General features: G+C 45.7%; 3 protein-coding genes across 5 annotated transcripts; 1 reads left to right on the top strand and 2 right to left on the bottom strand.

Moving 5' to 3' along the window:
* Positions 1-1,280: 1,280 nt before the first annotated feature.
* Positions 1,281-8,322, bottom strand: tbc1d2 (TBC1 domain family, member 2). 2 transcript variants are annotated; one of them, XM_029512336.1, is made up of 17 exons: positions 8,110-8,322; positions 6,888-7,722; positions 6,555-6,663; positions 6,325-6,445; positions 5,978-6,078; positions 5,642-5,874; positions 5,300-5,569; positions 5,036-5,155; positions 4,801-4,911; positions 4,541-4,713; positions 4,298-4,409; positions 3,954-4,160; positions 3,695-3,882; positions 3,479-3,599; positions 3,172-3,357; positions 2,884-3,005; positions 1,281-2,778 (listed from the first exon to the last, which is right to left on the bottom strand). In XM_029512336.1, exons 2-17 carry the CDS (start codon positions 7,716-7,718, stop codon positions 2,538-2,540), a joined length of 3,246 nt encoding a protein of 1,081 aa, XP_029368196.1. In that variant the 5' UTR covers positions 7,719-7,722; positions 8,110-8,322; the 3' UTR covers positions 1,281-2,537. The 2 variants fall into 2 exon arrangements, with proteins under 2 accessions (XP_029368196.1, XP_029368197.1); XM_029512337.1 differs by having other exon boundaries at positions 3,960-4,160.
* Positions 8,323-9,095: 773 nt separating this feature from the next.
* On the bottom strand, positions 9,096-12,430 carry LOC115050359 (proteinase-activated receptor 4). Its single transcript, XM_029513195.1, is given in 4 exon segments — positions 9,096-9,867; positions 9,869-10,540; positions 10,982-11,032; positions 11,997-12,430. Coding segments are annotated over 4 exon segments (1,560 nt in total). The 3' UTR covers positions 9,096-9,464.
* On the top strand, positions 11,865-18,750 carry rnf130 (ring finger protein 130). Of its 2 annotated transcripts, none has more exons than XM_029512286.1 (9): positions 11,865-12,364; positions 13,713-14,016; positions 15,021-15,212; positions 15,387-15,637; positions 15,864-15,935; positions 16,148-16,230; positions 17,451-17,547; positions 17,642-17,828; positions 18,085-18,750. In XM_029512286.1, the coding sequence occupies exons 2-9, from the start codon at positions 13,743-13,745 to the stop codon at positions 18,192-18,194; spliced, it is 1,266 nt and encodes a 421-aa protein (XP_029368146.1). In that variant the 5' UTR covers positions 11,865-12,364; positions 13,713-13,742; the 3' UTR covers positions 18,195-18,750. The 2 variants fall into 2 exon arrangements, with proteins under 2 accessions (XP_029368146.1, XP_029368147.1); XM_029512287.1 differs by having other exon boundaries at positions 12,349-12,480.
* The last annotated feature ends 3,057 nt before the right edge of the window (positions 18,751-21,807 follow it).

The raw sequence follows: 21,807 nt of genomic DNA, 5'->3' as shown, positions 1-21,807 counted from the left end.
CCATCAGCCCCCAGCTCATCTCACTTTTCAGGATGTAAGTATTTGTGTCGGCAGGACTGATCGTGACAGAAGATGATGTCATCACAGATGTCATAATGTGAGTCCTCAGGTCTTTCCAGTAGTAAAGACAATTACCGCGTCCATCATCAGGTCCAAGTCTAGGGTCTGGTCCAGATTCAGAACCCAAACCCTGCAGTGAGGATTAGGAAGATGAACCTGGATCAGTTGTGTTACTAGCATAAAGATGTTTATAGATATTTTTTATTGTTTAAAATCAGTGGTTGACTGATTTAGTTTGGGTCATGTGACCTTGTTGAGGGGCAGATTTAATCTGTTCACCCATCACTGGTTCTTCATTAATCTCACATCAGTTATCAGAGATGAACCTCAGCCTTTGTCTTTGTTATGCGTCCTTGACAACCGTTGACGTGTCAGTTTCTCTTGAAGCAGTGACACTGCAGCAGGACATTCGACCTCTCCACTAATGTCACCTGCTGACCAATCAGCTGCATGCCCTGCATCAACCAATCAGCTCAAAGAGAAAAAGCTCCGCCCACTGAAGGTGTCAGGTGGACAGGTGAGCCATGGGTTAGGGACGCTCCAATCAGTAAAGGTGGCGTGTGAGGTCACAGGAAGTTAGTGGATCAGCTGATCACAGGCGTCCAAGAGAAAGCTCTGATGTTTCAGCCGTAACAAAAATTTTAAATGGATGCCAACTCACCCATTCTATAAAATAACGTTAGCTTAGCATTAGCTTAGCATTAGCCGTGGCTATTCTTTCCAGATCTGTGAAAAAAAAAAATCAATCGATTGGAGTGTCCTTAATTCTGCTGTCAAATAATCACATTTCAGTGTTTGGTCGTCATGGTAATGCCTTTACCCTGGGGTGCAGCTTGTTCGGCCCTGAACAGAAGATGAAGGGCTGAGGAAGAGGAGCTGGTCGAGAACCAGTTGCATGTCCATGTTTTCCTGAATCACAGCATCATATCAGAGTCAATAATCAGCCGTTAGACTCACCGACTCAACCTCATGCTCTCTGACATCATCTGATGACATCATCAGATGTTTTCTGACAGAGAGCTAGATGCAGCTGAAGGTTGGCTTGGCAGGTTGACAGTCTGATGTCAGATGAAGTCGTCAGATGACGTCGGGTGGGACAAGTGTTGATTCTGCAAATGTTGTTTGTAACATTGAAAAAAAAATCTTTTGTTCTGGTTTGATTTTTTTATATATATTTTTCATTTCTTATGTAAATTTGTTTTTTAAGAAAAATATTAAAATGAAAAACTTTCTTCTGTTTATTTTCTGCTCTTCTCAAAAGCAATCATGCAATAATGCACAACAATTTTAAAACTTGTTAATAGAAATGAGAAAATCCAAAAGTTTAAATAATATGTACGGACAAATAACAATGAACAATGATAAAAAACAAAACCTAAACACCACTGAGCACAGACACTGCAGAGCTGAACTTCACAGCGAGGTTTACATTTCAGCTGGCTAACATTAACGATTTAGCCTGTGCTCATGTTAGCTTCTATCTCATCTGGTAATCTTTAGTTATTGTTCAGCTGCACCCTCTGTGTCTGAAACAGCATTAGCTATCCAAGGCTAGCTATTTTCTTCAGTATCAAATCAGATGGGATTTCTTCAAATTCATAGAGCATAGTTAGTATTAAGCTAAGAGGAAATTCATTTATCAAACTCATCATCCTAAACTCAGAAGATTTGATTCGAGCTAAGACTCCAGGTGGTAATTTCTTGGATCAGTTTGACAGTTTGACCACTGAAGCACATCTAGACCTGGACCTGGATCTACATCGAGACCTAGAACCAGATCCAGATGTGATGGATTAATGAAAATGTATAGATTGGGATGACATTTATAAGTAGACTTGCCACCTTCAGTTATTTGAGACGTCTGTGCAAGGAGAATTATTGATGATGTAAACCAATCAGTAGAGTGACATTGGTTATTTCTGAATCACTGAATATACTTTATAAAGCTTTGAAATTGGCTGTGTTCAGTTTGATACCTTATTGATCTCTGACACTAACCCCACTCACTAACAGCCCCCTCTTCAACACTACGTGTTGAACATCAAGAAATTTATCTTAATTCAATAAATAACAAATAAAAATTTGGAGAATCTCTTTACACGCGGCAACAGATTGTGTTTGTGTTTCCAGACCAGGCTCAGGTGTTACCTTCTAGAAGTAGTAAAACTAAAATGGTAATGTTAAAACAATGTTTCAAGAGAAGTCATGAAGGGGACAACAAGAATTGTTTCAAAATAAAATTTAACAGTGAAATTATGTTTCTTCAGATGATCAATTCCTCTGAAATTTTTTGATATTTGATCAATAACTGGTTAACTGCAGTCACCACATAGATGTAGGACAAGTAATAGTTTCAGAGAAGAGGGAATACTCAGAGCAGCACGCAAACCTCAGATTGAGTGTGAGTGACCTTTGACCTTTGAAAACAGGTGAATGCAGGTGGACGACATGACCTGATGGAAACAGATGCCCTACAGTCAGACAGCTAAAGTCAGATTAGCTGAGTGACCATCAACAATCAGCTCGTCGTCTTCTTCGCTCACAATGGCATCCAGTTCTTTGTCTTTGCGCTCTATGCTCTCCGTCACAAACTCCTTCTGCTGCTCCTCCAACTCTTGCAGCTCAGCCTGCAGGTGCTCCAGGTGCAGCATCCTCCGGCTCCTCAGCAGGCGCCCAGGGAATGGGTTCATGTCATTGAAGGCTATGGTGGCCAGCCGCCTGCACAGACAGACACACGTGGTTTACAGGACAGAGGACATTTCCACACAGAGATACAGGCCCCGGATGAACACACAATTTAGGTGAGTCCAGGTAAGTCTCTACCTGCCATCACAGATGGTCTTGGTGAAGAAGCGCAGGTACTGGTAGATCTCCACCCTGTCATGGATCTTCAAGATGTTTTCCTCTTGGTATTTGAAAAGAGCCAGAGCATACCTGAAGATCACCTACAACAAGAACCACACAAGTAACTGAGAAACACACCTGTTGTTTGATGACCCAGCTCCTCAACACTCATCTCTACACACAGTTGTCAAGGTGACAGAGATGAGCAGGTCAACAGTGTTTGTGTAATGTGTGTGTTTTCCTAATAGTGCGTTCGGGTGTTGGTACCTTAGTACCCTCGTACAAGAAGGCATCCCACAGCGGTAGCAGGATGTCGCTGGGAAGACTCTCCACGAAAACCACCAGAAACCAGTTGAAGGTGATTAGAGAAACGTCGATACTGTGATCCTCAAAATGAGACGCCAACCGAGGCAGCTTTTCTGCCAGGAAGTCTTTCAGCACCCGCTGGTCTGCCTAATCAGAAACCGCCAATAATTAAACCTGATCTACCTGATCAATCCCTAACCATCATCATTTTAGTCAGCCACTGTGTGATAAACTGACTGCATTAGGTGAGCATGAAGCGCTCCCTGACCTGAGATGCCACTAGGTTCTTGGTGTAATAGTCCTGAGGCATGATGGTTTCTACCACGGCCACCAGGCACCAGAAGGCATCTTCCTCACTCTGAAGGATCAGCAGAGCAATGGCTGCCAACCTGAGAAACAGTACCATGATCACAGAGACTCAGATTCCCACTCCAGCTGTCCTCCTGTCCAGAGTATTAGCATTGTATAACAACAGACATTGTACCTGTTAAGGCCCTGGCAGTAGCCAATAGCAGGGTTCTGCCAGGAGAAGGCCAATAAGATGCGGCGGAGCTGATGGAGGGCGGGGCTGGAGGGCGAAGAGAACTGCTGATTGGTTGTCAGCGTGCGGTGCAAGTCCAGCTGGATCTGCCTGGAGGCTGGATGAGGACACGTGCGACTCTTTTCACGCAGCTGGAAGGTAAACAGCTGTTAAGAACAAGTTCCAGAGCAGAACAAGTAGACCTGCAGGAACCACATCAGACCTGCACCTGTTGGTATAGCGCAGGCTGCCGGTCTCTGATGGTCTTGGTTCTGGCTCGGACCATCCAGGTCCACATTCTCTGCCGGTACTCCCGTGGCACACCCCCCCGCAGCAGACCTTTGAGCTCTGGGGATGGGCAGAGGTCGTCCTCAGACCTTCCAGCAAGAAACTGAGCCCAGCGGCTCAGGAGGGGATGCTCCACCCCGTCCTGCAGGGGACAGAGGACAAGAGGACGGGGGACAGGGAACAGTGCACAAGGGAGAGTGAACGTGGGGGCAGAGACACATTTGATCACTGGTCAGCTCAGAGGAGCACCACAAACTGTCCTCCAGTTTCAGGTCTGACCTGGTACAGCAGGTTGTGAGAGCGGATCTCCAGAGCTTGGATCTTTGAAAGCAGCTTCATGTCGTCCACCTCGTAGTCTGGGACAGTTTTAAACCCATACTCATCATGATCCCTGAGGAGACAACACAGAGAGTCACATGTTGTATTTACACTTTGTGCTTCTTTCTTTGTGTGTTTGTGTAAAATGTTGTGATGATGATGAAGATGATGACAATAAAGATGCTAATGGTAAAGCTAACGTACCGGGATATGCTTTGCTGGCTGAAGTTCTTCAGTTCTCCCTTCAGAGCATCTTCGATCATCCTCTGGACGGCATCCTGCTGGACCGGATCCAGAACTTTGGTCTCCTGCAATTTGCGCAGGACATCCAGGTAACGGCTCTCCACCTGACAGTGACTGGCCTCCAGGTAGGCACACTGCAGCCAATCAGAGGGCAGGAATGTGAGTCACTCCCAGAAACGTTCGCAGCAATGAATTGATCCTGTTTTCTCATTCTGACCCACCTTCACCATCAGACTCTTCTCCTGCTCCGAGCTCCTCCCCCATAGGCGGGTCAGCTGCTGGATTTCAGAGTTCAGGAACTGGTTCTGGGTCTTATAGGCCTCCAAGTCATCCTAAAGGGGGGGCACAGAAAAAAAGTTCCTGGTTCTATATCTCAGACTCCTGTAGACCAGGTGGATGCTGGACTTGAGCGTCTGTAAAGTGTGTGTGTGTGAGCTTCAGATTTGGATTCTTTACCTTCAGGTTTTCGATTTCCTGGTGAAGTGGTATGAAGGTTTCCATGTCTAGATCATCTTCAGAGTTGCATCTGCATGAGTCGGATAGAAAGGTCAGCTGCTCAGACAGCTTTATGATCACCTGACAAGAAGCAAGAGTCAAACAGAAATCACACATTAGTCACGAGAGCTGATTTTAGTAAAGAAGAAAAATCCTAGCCCAGAACCTGCAACACCTGAAGGTTCAGGTGTTTCGTCTTTGGCACCTCCTTAGGCATGACCTCACCTCCTGCTTGGCGTCATTCTTCTCCATCAGCATCTTGACCTTTTCCTGTAGTTCGGCCAATTGTGTGTCTTTTTGAGCCAGTCTCCTCCTCATAAGCTCTGCCTCCCCCTCTATCTCCTCCAGCCGCCGTTGCAGGTTGGCCGCCTGGCGCTCACGGTGTCGCAGCAGCTCCAAACGCTCCTGCTCACCCTTCACTGCCACAAACTCTGCACATGTGCGTTTCTCCAACTGAGCAGCCTCAAGGGCTTTATGGAGGATCCAGACCAGCTCCTGGACAGGGGAACAGCTCATTAAAACCTTCATCACCAGGTCTACTCTGAACCACAATCTGAGCCTGATCACCTTCTGAGCTTTGACCTCCTCCATTAGCATCTGCTTCTCTTGCTGGAGACGCGACATCCTGTCAAAGGACGAGGGTGCACTGTCTCCCTGGACAACCGGCATAGAGGAGGAGCTGCGACTCTTCATCTTCCTGCTCCGGCTTTCAAACAGGGATGGAGACTTCCTGTCCTCTACTGGGAATGCTGGACCTGCTCGGTCAGCTGATGAGAGGGGGTTGGACAGTGTCTGAGGTGCTGCAAGTTTTCCAGGGTCAGAGTGTCAGAGTCAATAATTTCCAGAGTGTTGTTTTTATGCTGTTGTTGTTGTGTGGTTGTACTGTTGTGGTCCAAGCCTTACTGTTGTTGCTACTCTCTTCGGGACTCAGCTGAATCAGGTGTGGAGCTTCAATGCGACTCCAGTCTTGAGATGACCTCTTGCGGCGACTGTGCACAGAGTTTCTGAGGGGCAGAAAAACAGTTTATTTATTTATCTCCACAAATTACATCACACAGCGAGGCCCATGGGAAATGTAGTTGTACTCTGTCTGAAGACAGGACACTTCGGCTTTAACACTGACATTAGAACACAGAATCAAACCTGTGGGACATCTCCCCTGATACTAGGACTGCTGTGACCGATTTACCAGTTGTTTGCCCCCCACCCTGCTTTTTGACCTTCAAACTGACCCCACAGAGGTCACTCACTGGAGCTCAATGAGCGGGTGTTTGATTGACATGTTGCAGAGTGGCATGCGTAGTGATGATGCGTTGGCTGCCTCCAGCCCCACCAGACCCAGAGGGCTTTTCACTGGAGGCAGGAAGTTGTCTGCAGAGACAGGAAGCAAAACTGTGTGTGATACAGACCAGTGACACGTGGACCATTGGACCACTTAGACCAATGGAAACGCAGCTGCCTGTGATCGGCAGAGTCTCACCTGTGATTATGTCAGCTGACAGGCCTGGACAGGTGGACATCTGTCTGTGTTGCCAGCGTTTCATCTGCAGCTGCTGTAACCAGTAGATCATCACTTCCTGGGTCACAGCCTGTGAGGACAAGGACGGGGTGGTTGGTGTTCTCATTGACTAGCTAACTAACATGTAAACCGGATATAAACTGGATATAGACTGGATATAGACCTGTTATAGACCTGTTATACACTGGATATAGACCTGGGGGGGGTTTCACCAGTTTATTGAACTGCCGAAACCCCCTCAGGTCTGTCTCCACATGATGGATCAGGTGGTCCTTGTTGAAGCAGCTCCCTTACCTTGAGGATGAAGGTGCGTTCAGGGGTCTGGATGTGGAAGGTGCCATTCTCGGCCTTCAGTGGGTATGTAAAGGTGGCACAGCTAAGTTCCACCCGGCCGAGTGGTGTCACATCCTGGGGTGTCCGGTAGTAGAACAGCTGGTTCTTCTTCTCTTCATAGGTGAACCAGCGCTGCTTCCAGGCCTTCAGGGGCCCCCCTTGCTTCTGCAGGAAGCCACACAGTTTGGGCTCCTGAGTAGGAGGGGGCACTTGGTTGCAGAACGCCTCAATGGTTACCGGTGGAGCCAGCAACAATGTAGCTGAAGACAAACTCTGAGAAGAAGGCTGTTGGTCCTGCTGGTCTTTGGACTCGTTATTGATTGATGAACTAAAACCAGTTAAGTCTTTTGGGGGATCAGGAGGGTCCTCTGCAGTGCCTGGGTTTGTGGGACCATTCTGGGTTTGCTGGCCTCGAGAAAGATCTAATGTTGGTTCAGATTCAAGTGGGCATACACATCCTGGTTTCTTTTGATCTGCATAAAGAGGATTAAGTCTTAGTGTTTGTCGCTGGGTAGGAGATGTCTGGTCTAGATGTCCCGATTGTTGTTGCTCTGCAGGAAGAGAACTGGATTTGGGAGCAGGGAAATGTTTTAGTTCCTGTTTTTCTGGTGGAGGGTCCTGTGGGTGGCTGTGTTCACTGGAATCTAGCTGGTCTGACTTTTTTTCAGGCAGCTGCGTCTCTGCTGAACTCTGGAGATCTTCAGCTGATAGAAACATCTCTTCATCAGGGTGGGCAGGAAGTGAGTGAGACGAGGCGGTGGAGGAATTTCCTGATGGGACACTTCCATTCATCCTGCTAAAAAAAAAGACAAAAGGAAGACAGCAGAGGAAGTAAATTCTTTCATCCTGGTACAAATCAAACACACCTTTCATCTGGACCATCTTTATGAACAGATCCAGGCTTGTAAAATCCAAGTTTCTGATGAGACGTTGCTTGTTTACACTGATAATCTATCATAAATTTTTAGTTAAACACTGATGGTTACCAGCAGTGAAGTACTGGGCAAACTAGTGAGCCTAATTATCTCCACAGTAACAACACAGGACAACAGGAAGTGCCTCAGATCCAGAGAAGAAGAACCACTGGGACTGTAGTACTCTACAGGACTAAATGTACTGTGGTGCTGTCGGCATGCCCTGACCTGTGCAGAAACACCCCTTAAGGGGCGTGGCCTGAACACACCTGGATCCTGTTTGATTGACAGTTGCAGCAGAGCAATTTCTCTCAGCTCGGTCACTTTTCTTCTTCGCTAGTTTTCTTCGTTCCTCCTCTTTTCTTCTTCTTCTGTTCCTGTTGCTGTTTCTTGTTTTCTTCTCTGGTTTTCTTCTTCTCCAATTTGTGCCTGCTGCTCTCCTCCTCTTCTCTTCCCGACCAGCCGCTCACACCGCGACAATAGACGAGTTCCGCTTTTGTTTCAAAATAAGAGGTGCATCTTTTCTTTCACAATAAAATCATATTTTCCCATTGACGACATTGTGAGTGTAGTTATTTAAAGTGGGGTTTACTATGACGATTATATTTATATTAGGAAGGACTTTTCGCCATATTTTAGTATGTGGCTAAAATACACCTTGAAAACTTCATCCAGTGCAGTAAAGTTACTTCACAGAAATCTCACAGCTTATTTAAGTCACTGAGTGAGATGTACTAAAATACACTCAACAACAACAGTAGCACAATTGCCATCTGTTGTGCATCAGGAATTTATTGGTATTATTAAAAGTATAACAGTAAAAAATGAAGAGAAAACACTTTAAAGCATAAACACAGAAGTAGAAAGAACAAAAACATACAATTGTAATTCCTAATAGTGACAAGCAGGGGTCCCTAAAGAGCTAAAAGAGGATGCAGGAAAAGCTAGCAGAGAATGAGCTCACCCGTGTAGGGAACGCCCTATCCAAGTAACTACTCAGTAGCCATGAGACCTCAATCCTCCAAAGTTTGTAGGGGAGGAGAGAAAGACACTTCTGTGTGTAATCACATAACTCTTTCACATTCCATATGATCCTTGTCATCATGGTGACGTTTTAATGTGTAATCTCGGACACCAGTGGGGGAGTGAACTTCTTTCCTGGTGACCTTCCATCAGGACCAAGAGTTGCTGTTTAAAACCCCCAGTTTTTAATTAGTCAGCCAGATTGTGTTTTTTTAAACCACCAGCTGATGAGGAGTAAGCAGTGGAACTGACCTACTCTGTACTCTATTCTGATAGGGAGGTACACTTTCAATTACACAATAGTCACTCCCCCTAACCCAACCCTGCTTTAAGGTCTATTTTGAACATCAAGTTGTATTGAAGGCTTGGAACTATAGAGACAATAAACTCATTAAGAAAATATGTTCAACTAAAAGAAGTAGGGATATTTTCCAATAGAGTTTGATTCAATCTTTCTAGAACCAGTGGATTCCCCCCCTGATGGAGATGCAAGCTCCACTAGGCTCTTCAGACCCAGAGTCCAGGTCAAGGTATACAGATTGTCTGTAATTTGTTTTAATATCAGCAAGGGTGGGAGTGAAATGCATGCTGGGATATTGGCCTAATCCAGAGGCAGAGTGGGATACGTGAACTGCAGTTGTGATCTCATGCCAGATGTCCTCTGGGTGGATTTTGACAACAGTGTGATCTTTGACCTTAAGCTTGAGGAGCAGTAAGACATGTTGTTACTCAGAGAGGATCTGTCCACAATCAAGTGACCCTGTTGGTAGATCAGGACACCTTTAGCCTTCTCTCTAAACTTCGCTGACATGTAGTAGAAGATGAAGGGGTCAATGCAGCTGTTGAAGGTGCTAACTGCTAAGCTAACTATGTAAGGGATGTACAAGACCTCACCTTCACCGTCTAGCAGGCTGTCGGCATAGGTGAGAAGGAGGAGGATGTTACTGGGCAGCACACATTCGATGAAGACAAGAAGAACCAACACAGTCACAGGAACAGCATGACCGCTGACCCTCTGCCAGCAGGGTACGCAGCACGGGCCCATGGCAGAAAAGGACAGCAGTGAAGGGCAGGATAAAGCAGACAGAGAACAGAGTGGTGAAGTATGCCAGGAAGTAGTTCTCCTGCTCTTCCTCGGGCCCGGCATCATGACAAGTGGCAATCTGTAGTTCTTCCAGCACGTAGGTCTGCTGTGACACCAGCAGCGGCAACATGGTGGCCAGCATCACAGCCCACACTGCTGCGGTCATGTACAGGTATGACCATTGGCTGCGAAGCATTTTGGTGCCAAATGGGTGAACCAAAGCAACATAGCGGTCCAGGGCCACCAGGGCAAGACACAGTACAGAGCCGTACATGTTGCCATAAAACATTGCAATGACAACACGGCAGAAGGGCTCCCCCAGGTCCCAGTGGTTCCCCTTGAAGTGGTACACGATCCGGAATGGCAGAACCAGCAGCAGCAGACAGTCTGCAGCTGTCAGGTTGACCAGTAGTGTGGTGGATGGAACTGGCTTGGTCTGGAACAGCAGGACCCACAGAGCCAGCAAGTTGGATGGCAGACCCACAACGAAGGCCACCAGGTACAGGTTGGTGGTCGGAGCCTGGATCTCCCTCAGCTTCTTCTTCTTCAGGCTGGTGAAGTTACAGGATGTGGTCAGTTTGAAGACCTGCAGGGACCAGCAGAGACCAGAACATGTCGTTCTCTAAATCTGCAGAGGACTAGAACATACTAGATTTTACACTTTCAGAGACCAGCAGAGACAAGAGCACATAAGTCTCCAGACCTGGAGACACTAGTCGAGACGAGAATACATCAGTCAGCCTCTAGACCAGCACAAGACCAGAATATGTGAGACTCTGGACGAGTAGAGAAGGGAACACATGAGTCCCTAGATGCCAAGATAGCGCCAGAGACCAGAACACACTGGTCTCTAGACCAGCAGAGACTGGCAGACACTAGAACACTGGAACGTCAACCTGAAATCAAACCTGAATCCAACCATATATATTCATATATACCTTTCAGTTCATGACAATACCTGTTGAACTGAATCTCTCCAGAAAACCACCTCAGACCTCTGACTACATGTTCATGTGTTGATGGGGAGGGACTTACGGACAGAAATACCGGAGGTGTTGTCTGCAGGATGAGACGAAAGAGAGGTGCTATATACCAACAACCACAGAGATGCCAAGACCAGAAGTCTGAGAAACATCTTCAGCTTCTTCAGTCTGTCGGTCAGTCTGTTCCTGTCAGTTCTTTTGCAGCGGCCTCTTCCTCCTCCTCTCTGTCCTGGGGCTCAGCAGTGTAGTTCTTGTCTGATCTCAGACCTGCCTCCTCTGATTGAGTCCACGTGTGAGTTTGAATGCATTGATCTTGTAATATGTCTATCTTTGCAAGGACCTCGTTGTAAAACAGGAACAGGAAGCAGCATGAGCTCCCTCTGTTCAAGCTCAGAGACATTTAAATAGTTAGAACCAGGTGCTGAGGAATTCACTAAGGCCTCATGAGCGCAGAAGTTACAATTTGTTTGTGTTGTTCTGAACCTGTGACTCACACCGATGGACATGTTAAAGACAGGACACAGATACAAGTGGTAACCTGCAACAAATGTAGGACAGCTGCAAAAAGAAACTTGAAGTGGAGTGGACGTCCTGTTGATTTCATGGAGCCCTGACAATATTTCTCTGTCCGGCTTCCTGTCTGTTCAGCGGCTGATGAACAGGTTTCCTGTTTGCTTTTGTGCACTGTTTAAATCAACCGGCTGACTGTTGCCATGACAACAAAGACAGACATAAACGACTTTGATAAGAACAAAACTGTGATTATGTCGACTTAGGTTCAGGGTCAGGGGTCACTGACGGCAAGTAAGACAGACAGGTGAGCAGGCTCTGTCGACAGATATCGCGACAGTGCAAATCTAAGTGACGACACAGGAAGGTATCACACACGCGCCCTGTGTCCAACCTCCCCTTGCAGTAGCTGTGAGCATGCGCATTGCGCCCCAAACGAGACGCCAAGATCCTGGAGTCCGGCGACGTACCGCGACCACCGGGAGTAGCGGACTGACACCGATCTGCAGCGGGATCCACCCGCCGGGAGCCCAGCGGGGACCCATCGGACAGTCACCGGATCATCAGCGGGGGAGAGTCGGGCCGACAGCGGGGTTCGTTGGACCGGGAGCCCGGACGTCTGCTCGCCTGCAGACGTTGAGACAAAGCGGGGGGAAGCCGCCGGCAGCGCCGCTCTGACCGGACAATCACTGAGTTATGGTGTCCGACTCCCCGCTGCGGAGCCGCATCTGCGTCGTTTAAACCGACGGAGAGACAGAAGAATCGGTCGGGTCGACGTCCAGGTCCAGGTCCAGGGTCTGGATATGACACATCACCGTCCTCATGTCCTCCACCTGACAGTCTGAACTCCGGGCTCAATAACACAGCGTAAGGCCACTGAGGGACAGGAAGGAGACATCCGGGGACAGGAGAGGACGGTGAAAGGTAAAGAACCTGGAGGGCATTAAACCATGTTCTGTCATGATGAAGACAGGGGGACAGAGAGGACATGCTCTGTGGACAAAAAGTTGCTCTAATAAACAGATGTTTATTATGACCAGGTAACACCGCTGTCATTTTCAGGGTACAGACATAAAACATAGATGACCAGAAAGACATAGCAGACAATATCGTCTATGAGTTAATTTTGTGGGCAAATTGTCTTTGAAATATTGGAAGTAATGTAGACTGTGTGGAATGTATTTTTGCACAAAAGGATTGGACATTGGACAAAACCGCAGGATATTATAGAAGACATAAAGAGACAACAAAAAAACGTGGAAACGCAGGCTTTGCAAAGGAAATAAAATCTGGTGGTGGACACCTTAAGACAGAAATATTTCACAAATAGACAAGCTCATAGAGATAACTGAGAAAAACAGATAGAGGCATTCTAGGCATCAAAAGAATTGACAGAGTGAAATGAGACTGATGGACAAAGACGTGAGAAGAAAAACCAACATTTCTTGACAAATGAAGCTAAAAAAGAGATAAATTAAAAAGAGACAGAATGGACAAGACAGTTGGCGGACAAAAAGAAATATCAAACTTAATCTAACAATGATGGACACGATAAAGAGACAGTGAGACATTTCAGAGACACTGAGAAAAATTATTTCTCAGTTTGGCAGATGTTTTTATAAGACATGTCGAGTCCAGTCCAGGTGTTATGGTTAAAACTTGCAGTAGACACATGATTTCCTATTAATCTTCTGGCTGTATTCAATAGAACAGTCTTAAGAGTGACAGGAAATGGCTGGGGGGGTGTCATAGCTTCCTGCTTATGGTTGGGTAGAGAGAGAGACAGAGAGAGAGACAGACAGACAGACAGAGAGAGAGAGAGACAGACAGACAGAGAGAGAGAGAGAGAGAGAGAGAGAGAGAGAGACAGAAGGAGAGAGGGAGGGAACGAGGGAGAGGTCCTTTATATGCAAGAATATGTTTGAAGCCCCTCCCACTACTCAATAAGAAATTCACTCTAATTGGCTGAAGAAAAAAAAAAAACCCTCCGATTGGCTTTCTGTCCAACTACAGTTTTTATTTTTGATGAAAGATTCAAGATATTTATTGTCATACAGACAGTACAACTCAAAATTCTTACTGTCCATTCTTCCACCAGATAGGAATTTAGAGGGGGGGTATTTACAAATGTGCATTTTATTTAGTTTTAGTTGTCACGCAGTTTTTTGTCTTCTCTTGTTGATGACCATTTTGACAAAAACCTTTTGGTGATGAAAGAAAAACAGCTTTGCACTCTTTCTGGTCAAAAAGGTTCATTATTGTCTCCTGACAGTTTGGATGTGAAGCCCACTGAGGAGACGACATGACTCCCCTGAAGTGGACCTGTCTCCCTGCTGTGTCGGTCCTGGTCCTGGTCCCACTCCAGGTCCTGGTCCTGACGGACTCTGTGTCAGCAGCCCGCTCTGACAGAAGCATGGTGTCGGAGGAGTACGTTGGTGCCACAGTGAACGCCACGGTGCTGGACGGACGAGGAAACGTCGTCCATGCCATGACCAGCGATGATGGGACATATGGACAAAACTCACCGAAGGTGGATGCCAGGGGCATCGTCATCGCACCTGCACCGCATCACGGAGGTATGGAGGACACACACCTGAGGACATTACACATTTATATGGTAACAGAAACACAGTTCTACAACAACAAACTTTTGTAACAACAACATTTTCTGGTAGTTTAATGTCTGAATCTGTTTGAGGCCATGTTTATGTCTGTGTTCATGTTGTGTGTCTTGTCCTTTTCCTGCTGTGTTGTGATGAGACACTGCAGAGGTTTGCATGTAACTGAAGGTCGAGCTTCTGTTCTGAGGTGTCAGGTTACAGACGTCCAAGGACACTGCAGCTGCTAGTCTGTCTTCAGCTGCTGGACTGTCCTCAGCTGTTGGTCTGTCCTCAGCTGCTGGTCGGTCCTCAGCTGCTGGTCGGTCCTCAGCTGCTGGTCGGTCCTCAGCTGCTGGACCGTCCTCAGCTGCTGGACCGTCCTCAGCTGCTGGACCGTCCTCAGCTGCTGGACCGTCTTCAGCTGCTCGTCTGTCCTCAGCTGCAGGACTGTCTTCAGCTGCTCGTCTGTCCTCAGCTGCAGGACTGGCTTCAGCTGCAGGACTGTCTTCTACAGTGGCAGAGGAAGCTCCCTGGACTGAAAACACCCCAGTGCAAATAAAAAGTTGTGATGCAGTTAATAAAGTTGGACCATTTAGCTTCAGGTTTGAGAAGAAGCTATCATGCTAAGTTTGCCATTGGCCTAAATATAACAGTGACTTAATTAAAATAAGATTTTTATAAAAACAACAGGTCACTTACTTTTTACCTTTTTTGTTTCTACTCTTCTTCCTCTTCTTCTATTGCATTGGTAGCCCTAACCTGCCATATAAACAGACCACATAGTATAGTTATAGCTTTTTTATTTGCATCAAAAAAAATTTTATATGCACTATGGTGTTTGCAGTGCAATGAGCTGTCTTTGTCACTGAGGTCTTCAGCCATGGCTGATTAATCAGTCTGTTGTTGTTGTAAGATGATGATGATGACGATGGTTATTTGTAACAAATACAGTACCCATGGATAACAGTGTGTCTCCTCAGTGGTCGACCGTCAGGGATGTGACCCCAACACTCGCTTCCTGGTTCCTCCTCGGAGTGTCCACTGGGTAGCATTGCTGCAGAGAGGAAACTGTACCTTTAAGGAGAAAATCCTAAAGGCAGCAGCGTTCAACGCCACGGCGGTCCTCATATACAACAACTCAACTGACAAGACTGTCAAGATGGGACACGAAGGTCAGTGTGGTAATCGTCCTGACAGTCCATGGGTTTCTCCGTCTCCCTTACTTCCTGGCTTTCCTGTTAATCTGTGGGCCAAAATCCGACTTTGTCCCAGGATGCAGAAGATCAGCTTAAAACAAGATTTTCTGGTTCGTAATGCTGGTCCTTATTCTAGAGCTCTATATGCAGGTACTGGGGACACTGTGGCGGTGATGATCACAGAGGTGTACGGTAAAGAGATTCTGGCTCACCTGGAGAGGAACCTGACGGTCCTGGTCTCACTTGTGGTTGGTCAACGTGGTCCCACCAAAAACATCAACCGAGGCTCCTTGGTATTTGTCTCCATCTCCTTCATCGTCCTCATGATCATCTCCTCAGCCTGGCTCATCTTCTACTTCATACAGAAGATCCGCTACACTAGCACCAGGGACCGCAGCCAGGTAGCAGGTTAATCTACAAATTAAGGATAGAGTTGTGGTTGATTGGATTATGGTTAGCTTCCTCCTGTTTTGTGCTACACTAGCTGTAGCCCTCTGATCAGGTCTGTAAATAATCTGCGAGGGGGGGGGGGTTAGGGTAAGGGGGTAGTAATGAAGTTCAAAGTCTCTTCTCTGGAAGTGGACTACCTTAGAGTTGGTCTCTAACTTTGTGCTCTCTGTGTCCTAGCGCCGTCTTGGTGATGCAGCAAAGAAAGCAATCGGGAAGTTGACCACGAGGACAGTGAAGAAAGGGGACAAGGTAAAAGTCCTAGAGCCTGTCCAGGTTCAAGGTCCAGATGGTACCCAAAAGAATAAGGTCACAGGATGGAGAATAGACAGAAGATACATACAGACTCCAGACCACTTCAGAGACAAAATCAAAAGCATTCACTTTCAATGTAATTCTGCTGATGTCCAGCTGTTGTGGGGTTTGTGCATGTGTTTATGTATGGGGGTGTGTGTGTTTTACAGGAGACTGATCCAGACTTTAACCACTGTGCAGTGTGTATTGAAGCATACCAACTGAATGACGTGGTTCGGATTCTGCCCTGCAAGTGAGTCACAGACGTTCTACATGATTATCATCCTTAAACACTAATAAAACCAGAACAGGTTCAGTTTGATTTAGTTTTAGTCGTATTTAGTCATCTACACTGTTTTAGTTGTACTCAATATTATAGCTGACTAAAAAGAAGAAATATCAATAGATAGATAAAAGTGTAAAGTCACCAATTAATCTGAACAAGATGTCTTTGGATGGTGGAGGAAACCCACCCAGGCATGCGGAGAACATGCAAGCTCCACACAGAAAGGACCTTCTCATTGCAGGGCAGCGGCACTAACTGCTATGCTGCTGTGCTGCTCTATAGACTAATGTATTTCTTTGAAGTTTGACTTGAATTTATGTAGTCACTATTACGAGATTAAATCAATCCTATATTTTACCTGTAATGGAATGCAGGGTGTCCTCGATTTACAATGCCAATCCATTCATTGTGAGGCGGCATAAGTCATAAATGCACCAATTAACACCATAAAAACGGCGTTAGTGAATCTCGCGCATGGCATCTTGCGCCGCATGACGCAGTGTTCATCCATCAAGTGAGACTCCTCTTTAAGACGCAAAAGCATTCAAGAAGGTTTCTAAATGATTGATGGAATTGATGGTGTGCAGACTCGTAAACTCCAAATGTTGTAGGATTGAGGATGGTATCACTGGAGAACCCCCTGTACTCGAGAGGTTGGTATGTGCAATATGGACACGCACAGATTTCACTTGTTATTTGGAGAACAAACATTTTTATTTACCTGGCTTGGCTTTTTTTTTTTTTTAAAGTATCTCAATAACATTAAGAAAATAAACAATGAACAGTTAACCTGCTCTCTCTAAATAATTTATGCGTTGTTCATAGGAAATATGTCTGACATTCTTGTTATCAAATATAAAATATTCAAGTGAAATGATTTGTCTCCTGATTTGACTCGACCGTCTGATTTGAGCTTGGCTCTGGCAAAAATTTTGGTCTCATTTTTCATTGGTTGATAAAAGCGTTACCAGTTTTGTCATAGTTACTGTTCACCTGCCTTAGTTTTGATTTAGTTTTCATCTCATTTTTGGCTGAACCAAAATGTTGCTGATGAAAAGTAAATCTAAACTTAACATGGAACCAGCATTACACTGATTTACCAGAATCCCTGTGGTCCAGTCAGGTCTCTGGGCTGCTTTGGTCATGTGATCCATCCAAGGTCTCAGGTGAAGTGTCTGTCTATGCAGGCACGTCTTCCATAAAGTGTGTGTGGACCCGTGGCTGAATGAACACTGCACCTGCCCCATGTGTAAACTCAACATCCTCAAGGCTCTGGGCATTATGGTGAGTCTCCTCCCACATTTACTGATATTGTTTGACACCTCTTTGTGACAGCACTAATTCCTCTGTCCTTCCTCTGTCTGTCCTCTGTCCTCAGACCAGTCTTCCCTGCGTTGAAAGTGTGGTGTTGGATGTGGAGCGTTTGGGCATCAGTCAGGCGTCTGGCAGTCAGAGGGCTCCACTTGGTGAGAACATTCAGCCGTCCATCAGTTTGGAGCCGCTCAGCCCACCCCACCCTGAGGCCACGCCCAGGACTCCTGCTGACATAACCATTGCTGTGACCAGTAAGATTAAACTATTGGCATTTGACAAATTTTACTATGTAAACTTTTACATTATGAACTAAATCATTTAAAATATTTTGAACTAATACTGAAGAAACTAATGCTGACCACAAGAAGCAACATTTGATGAACTGAAGCCTGAGATACTTTTTATTTTTCATCTTTTAATTTCTTATGGATTATTTGAGTGATTGTTTCAGATCATGCTGCTGAACAAACTTTCTGTCTGTCTATAATGAATGAAATGTTGTTTCAGGCGGCGGTCACTTCTTCAATAGGAACTCCATGTCTCCTCGCAGCATCATTTGTGAGATGGAGTTGCCAGATATTCAAGCCTCACTGGACCTCTACGATGACAAGTCCTGAGGTCTTTTGGTTCCACCCCGCATCCTTGCATTTCTTTTGGGGGGCGTCTGAAACATCTTCAGTTATTTTACTTTTTTTATTTTTTATTTTGAGCATTTTCCTTTTGAACTTTCTTCAGACTGAACATGGTCTGTAGCGTCTGGATCCTGGTCTCTGACACTCTTGCCCCCCCCCCCCCCCCCCCCCCCTTGAGGAGACAGTAATGGAGACACCGGAGCTGGTCACCGGTCAAATCAGTGAAAGGACAGTTTCAAGAATCAAACCAGAGAACAAGATTTCAGCCGAGCTACCTGAACCTGGACTTGGCTCCTGTGGTAGAACTAGAAGTGATGCTATTCATGAAATTTTTTAAGATTGCTAACTTTAACTGCTACCCTCAGCCCCTGACATTGATCCTAGATTCCTGCAAGGGTTGTGTTTTTTGTTTTTGTTTGTTTGTTTCCCCTTAAAAGATGTCTGGGTTTTGTTCCTGAGTGCCTAAAATAATTTTGGAAACTTTGCTGAAATCTTTAAAAAGTTCATAAAACCTTTCCTGAATATGTGGGAAGGTTCATGAGTCCTGTGTCTTTAAATGATCTTTCCATTTCAGAAAGACTTCCTGGTTCCTACACATGTTCCTGAAGCTGTTCTTGATCTTTTGAAATGGTTGTTGTGTTCCTGGAAAACAGGACTCAATCCAAACCTAATGGAACCAGAACCAGAAAAAGTAAACCAGAGTTCCTGTCAGTGTTCCTTGATGTTCTGGATTCACTCAGTTGTATCTCTGGACTTCTGTAACTCAGCTTCCTGATTGGCTGACTGGCAAAGACATCGTCGGCTCATGTGGAGAACGTCAGAGTCTCAAGACCTGAACCTGGATTGTAACTTGTCTGTAAATACTGACAGGACTTGGACCCTGATCATGATCCTCTGGAGGAAGCAATCATGTGGACTTACAGTATTGAACAGTATTGAGCTAACCTCACCGCCCCCCACCTTGTTACCTGCCCCGCCCCCTGTAGGAAATACAAATTTATCTATAGAAAAAAGAGTAACTAGATTTAAAGTACCAGTCCTACATTACAGCAAACCTACTGTTCAGGACTTGTCCTGGACCCCATGTCTGAGAACCAAAGAAAAGGTGGGTCACTTCAGAACCACTTGGCCCCAGTGGTTCAGTTCTTTGGCAGCCATTGGTCAGTCTGGTCTCAGTCTTAGGGTCAATGGGTTATGGACTAGGTCAGATCCAGGATCAGGTTTGGGATCAGTCTGGTCAGACCGTCTCCATCTTCAATACAATGAAGACGTCACCACCTTTGTATGCAGGGACCAGGGGCCTCATTTATAAACGTGTATGCACAAAATGGGGCCTTTAACTGGCGTACGTCACTTTCCACGCAAAGGTTATGATCTGTAAAAAAAAAACACTTGACGGGAGAATGTGTGCACCCCTAAGCAAACTCTGACCCATGGCTTTTGGGCGTATGTATACTTTTAGTAACGATCCTGCACACAGTTTTATAAATGAGGCCCAAGGTCTTGACCAGGTCTGGGATCCAGTGTCTGCTTTGTCTCTGGACACAGAGGTCCACTGAGATTTGTCTTCAGTAGCATTGTTGTGTGACATCATTACTTCAGATTTAGATTTTAGCCTAAAACATGTTTGTCACCTTCTCTGGATCTGATCCAGCTCCAGAGGTCCCCGTGGTGAGGAACTGTTCCTTTAATGCGTATTAAACAGCTTCTGAATACTCTGCCTCTAATAATCAGATATTAACTGCATTTACAATCTATAACCTGACCGATCGATCAATGTATCACTAGATCATTAGATCTGAAGTGACATGCCTCCTCTGTGTCACATGGTACTGACAGTGATGAAGATGGAGAATGAGTGTGGTGTTTCAGTGTTGCTACGACGTCATTAAATGTCTCCGTGGCTTTAACACTGACTGTGGTTCATACACACAGAGACCCACAATCTAGATACACACACACAAATCAAATCTGATTTATTAGTATCGCGCCAAATCATAACAAAGTTACATCAAGGCACTTTATATATAGAACAAGTCTAGACCAAACTATAAAATTATTTAGAGATACCCAACAGATACACACATGGCTACACAACATATATACACACACAAAAGTGGATTCATTGACAGGTTTAAAAACGTTATTAGATAACACAAAACAAAACATTTACAATGAAAGTCACGGAGGGTTCTGGAGCCAATAGCAGCTCACTCTGGACGAGGGGCGGGATCACCCTGGACAGACCAACAACCAATCAGACCTACGGACAGTTCAGAGTCACCAGTGAACCCAAACAGGACGTTTTTGGAGGCCCCAGGCTGGGAACCCAACCAGGACCTCCTTGTTGTGGGGAGCAAATCAAATCAAATCAGATTTATTTGTATAGCGCCAAATCATAACAAAGTTACATCAAGGCACTTTACATATAGAGCAGGTCTAGACCAAACTCTTTATAAAATTATTTAAAGAGACCCAACAGATCCCCCAATGAGCAAGCATTTGGCGACAGTGGCAAGGAAAAACTTCCTTTAAGAGGCAGAAACCTCGAGCAGAACCGGGAGGGGGCGGCCATCTGCCTTGACCAGTTGGGTTGAGAGTGGGAGAGAGAGGGAGAGAGAGAGTGAGACAGGCATTGGGGGGGGGTGTAGGCAGGAACATGTTGCTGCATGAAGTTCATGGAGTTGAGCTGTAGTACAGAATTCATGCTATATGGGACCAGCAGGTGTTGCAGGAACATGGGATGGAGATGAGTCACCACCTGCAGGATGAGGACAGAGAGAGAGGAGAGGAACTGGGAGAGACAGAGACTTTGGCAGAACATGGTTAGTAAATGCAGTATAAATGCTTAGAGCTGGGTGAAACTGTGTTTTTTAAGAAGGATGGTTCTTATCAGTGCATGCAAGGGGGGAGAAAAGGAGAGCGAGCGAGAGGGAGGGAGAGAGAAAGAGGGAGAGGGGGAGAGAGGGTGAGAGAGAGAGAGAGAGAGAGAGAAGCTCAGTCCTGCCCCCAGCAGCCTAGGCCCACAGCAGCATAGCTAAAGAGTAGAGGACTTTAACTTTTTAACTATCTAACTAACTTTTTAACTATCAGCTGTGTCATACAGGAAAGTTTTAAGCCTGGTCTTGAAAATTACTAAAGAGTCCGCCCCCCGGACTGGAAGTTGGTTCCATAGAAGAGGAGCCTGATAACTGAACGATCTGCCTCCAGATTTACTGTTGGAGACTCTAGGAACCACAAGTAAACCTCCATCTAGAGAGTGGAGTGGCCTGCTAGGACAGTAAGGAACTATGAGCTCTCTGAGATATGATGGAGCTTGGCCATTAAGAGCTTTATATATTGAAAGAAGCTAACAGGAGAGATGTGATCTCTTTTCCTAGTTCCTGTTAATATTCGTGCAGCAGCGTTCTGAATTAACTGAAGGCCTTTTAGAGATTTGTTTGGACATCCAGATAGCAATGAGTTACAGTAGTCCAGCCTAGAAGTTACAAATGCATGGACTAGTTTTTCTGCATCATCCTGAGAAAGGATGTTTCTGATTTTCCTAATGTTTCTCAGGTGGAAGAAAGCTGCCCGACTAACTTGTTTTATGTGAGGG

Source organism: Echeneis naucrates, chromosome 10, assembly GCF_900963305.1.
Source record: "Echeneis naucrates chromosome 10, fEcheNa1.1, whole genome shotgun sequence".
Taxonomy (NCBI): Eukaryota; Metazoa; Chordata; class Actinopteri; order Carangiformes; family Echeneidae; genus Echeneis; species Echeneis naucrates.
The sequence above is the reverse complement of the archived record's forward strand: the minus strand, read 5'-3'. Positions and strand labels throughout refer to the sequence as shown.

Bases quoted from the DNA above. Each gene is read 5' to 3' on its own strand.
- tbc1d2 (XM_029512336.1), bottom strand. From the start codon at position 7,718: ATGAATGGAAGTGTCCCATCAGGAAATTCCTCCACCGCCTCGTCTCAC. The intron at 6,079-6,324 runs GTGAGTGACCTC...TCTGCCCCTCAG, and splicing joins CACCCGCTCATTGAGCTCCA to AAACTCTGTGCACAGTCGCC. The intron at 4,410-4,540 runs GTACGTTAGCTT...TTGTCTCCTCAG, and splicing joins AGCCAGCAAAGCATATCCCG to GGATCATGATGAGTATGGGT.
- rnf130 (XM_029512286.1), top strand. From the start codon at position 13,743: ATGACTCCCCTGAAGTGGACCTGTCTCCCTGCTGTGTCGGTCCTGGTC. The intron at 15,213-15,386 runs GTCAGTGTGGTA...CTCTATATGCAG, and splicing joins TGTCAAGATGGGACACGAAG to GTACTGGGGACACTGTGGCG. The intron at 17,829-18,084 runs GTAAGATTAAAC...ATGTTGTTTCAG, and splicing joins CATAACCATTGCTGTGACCA to GCGGCGGTCACTTCTTCAAT.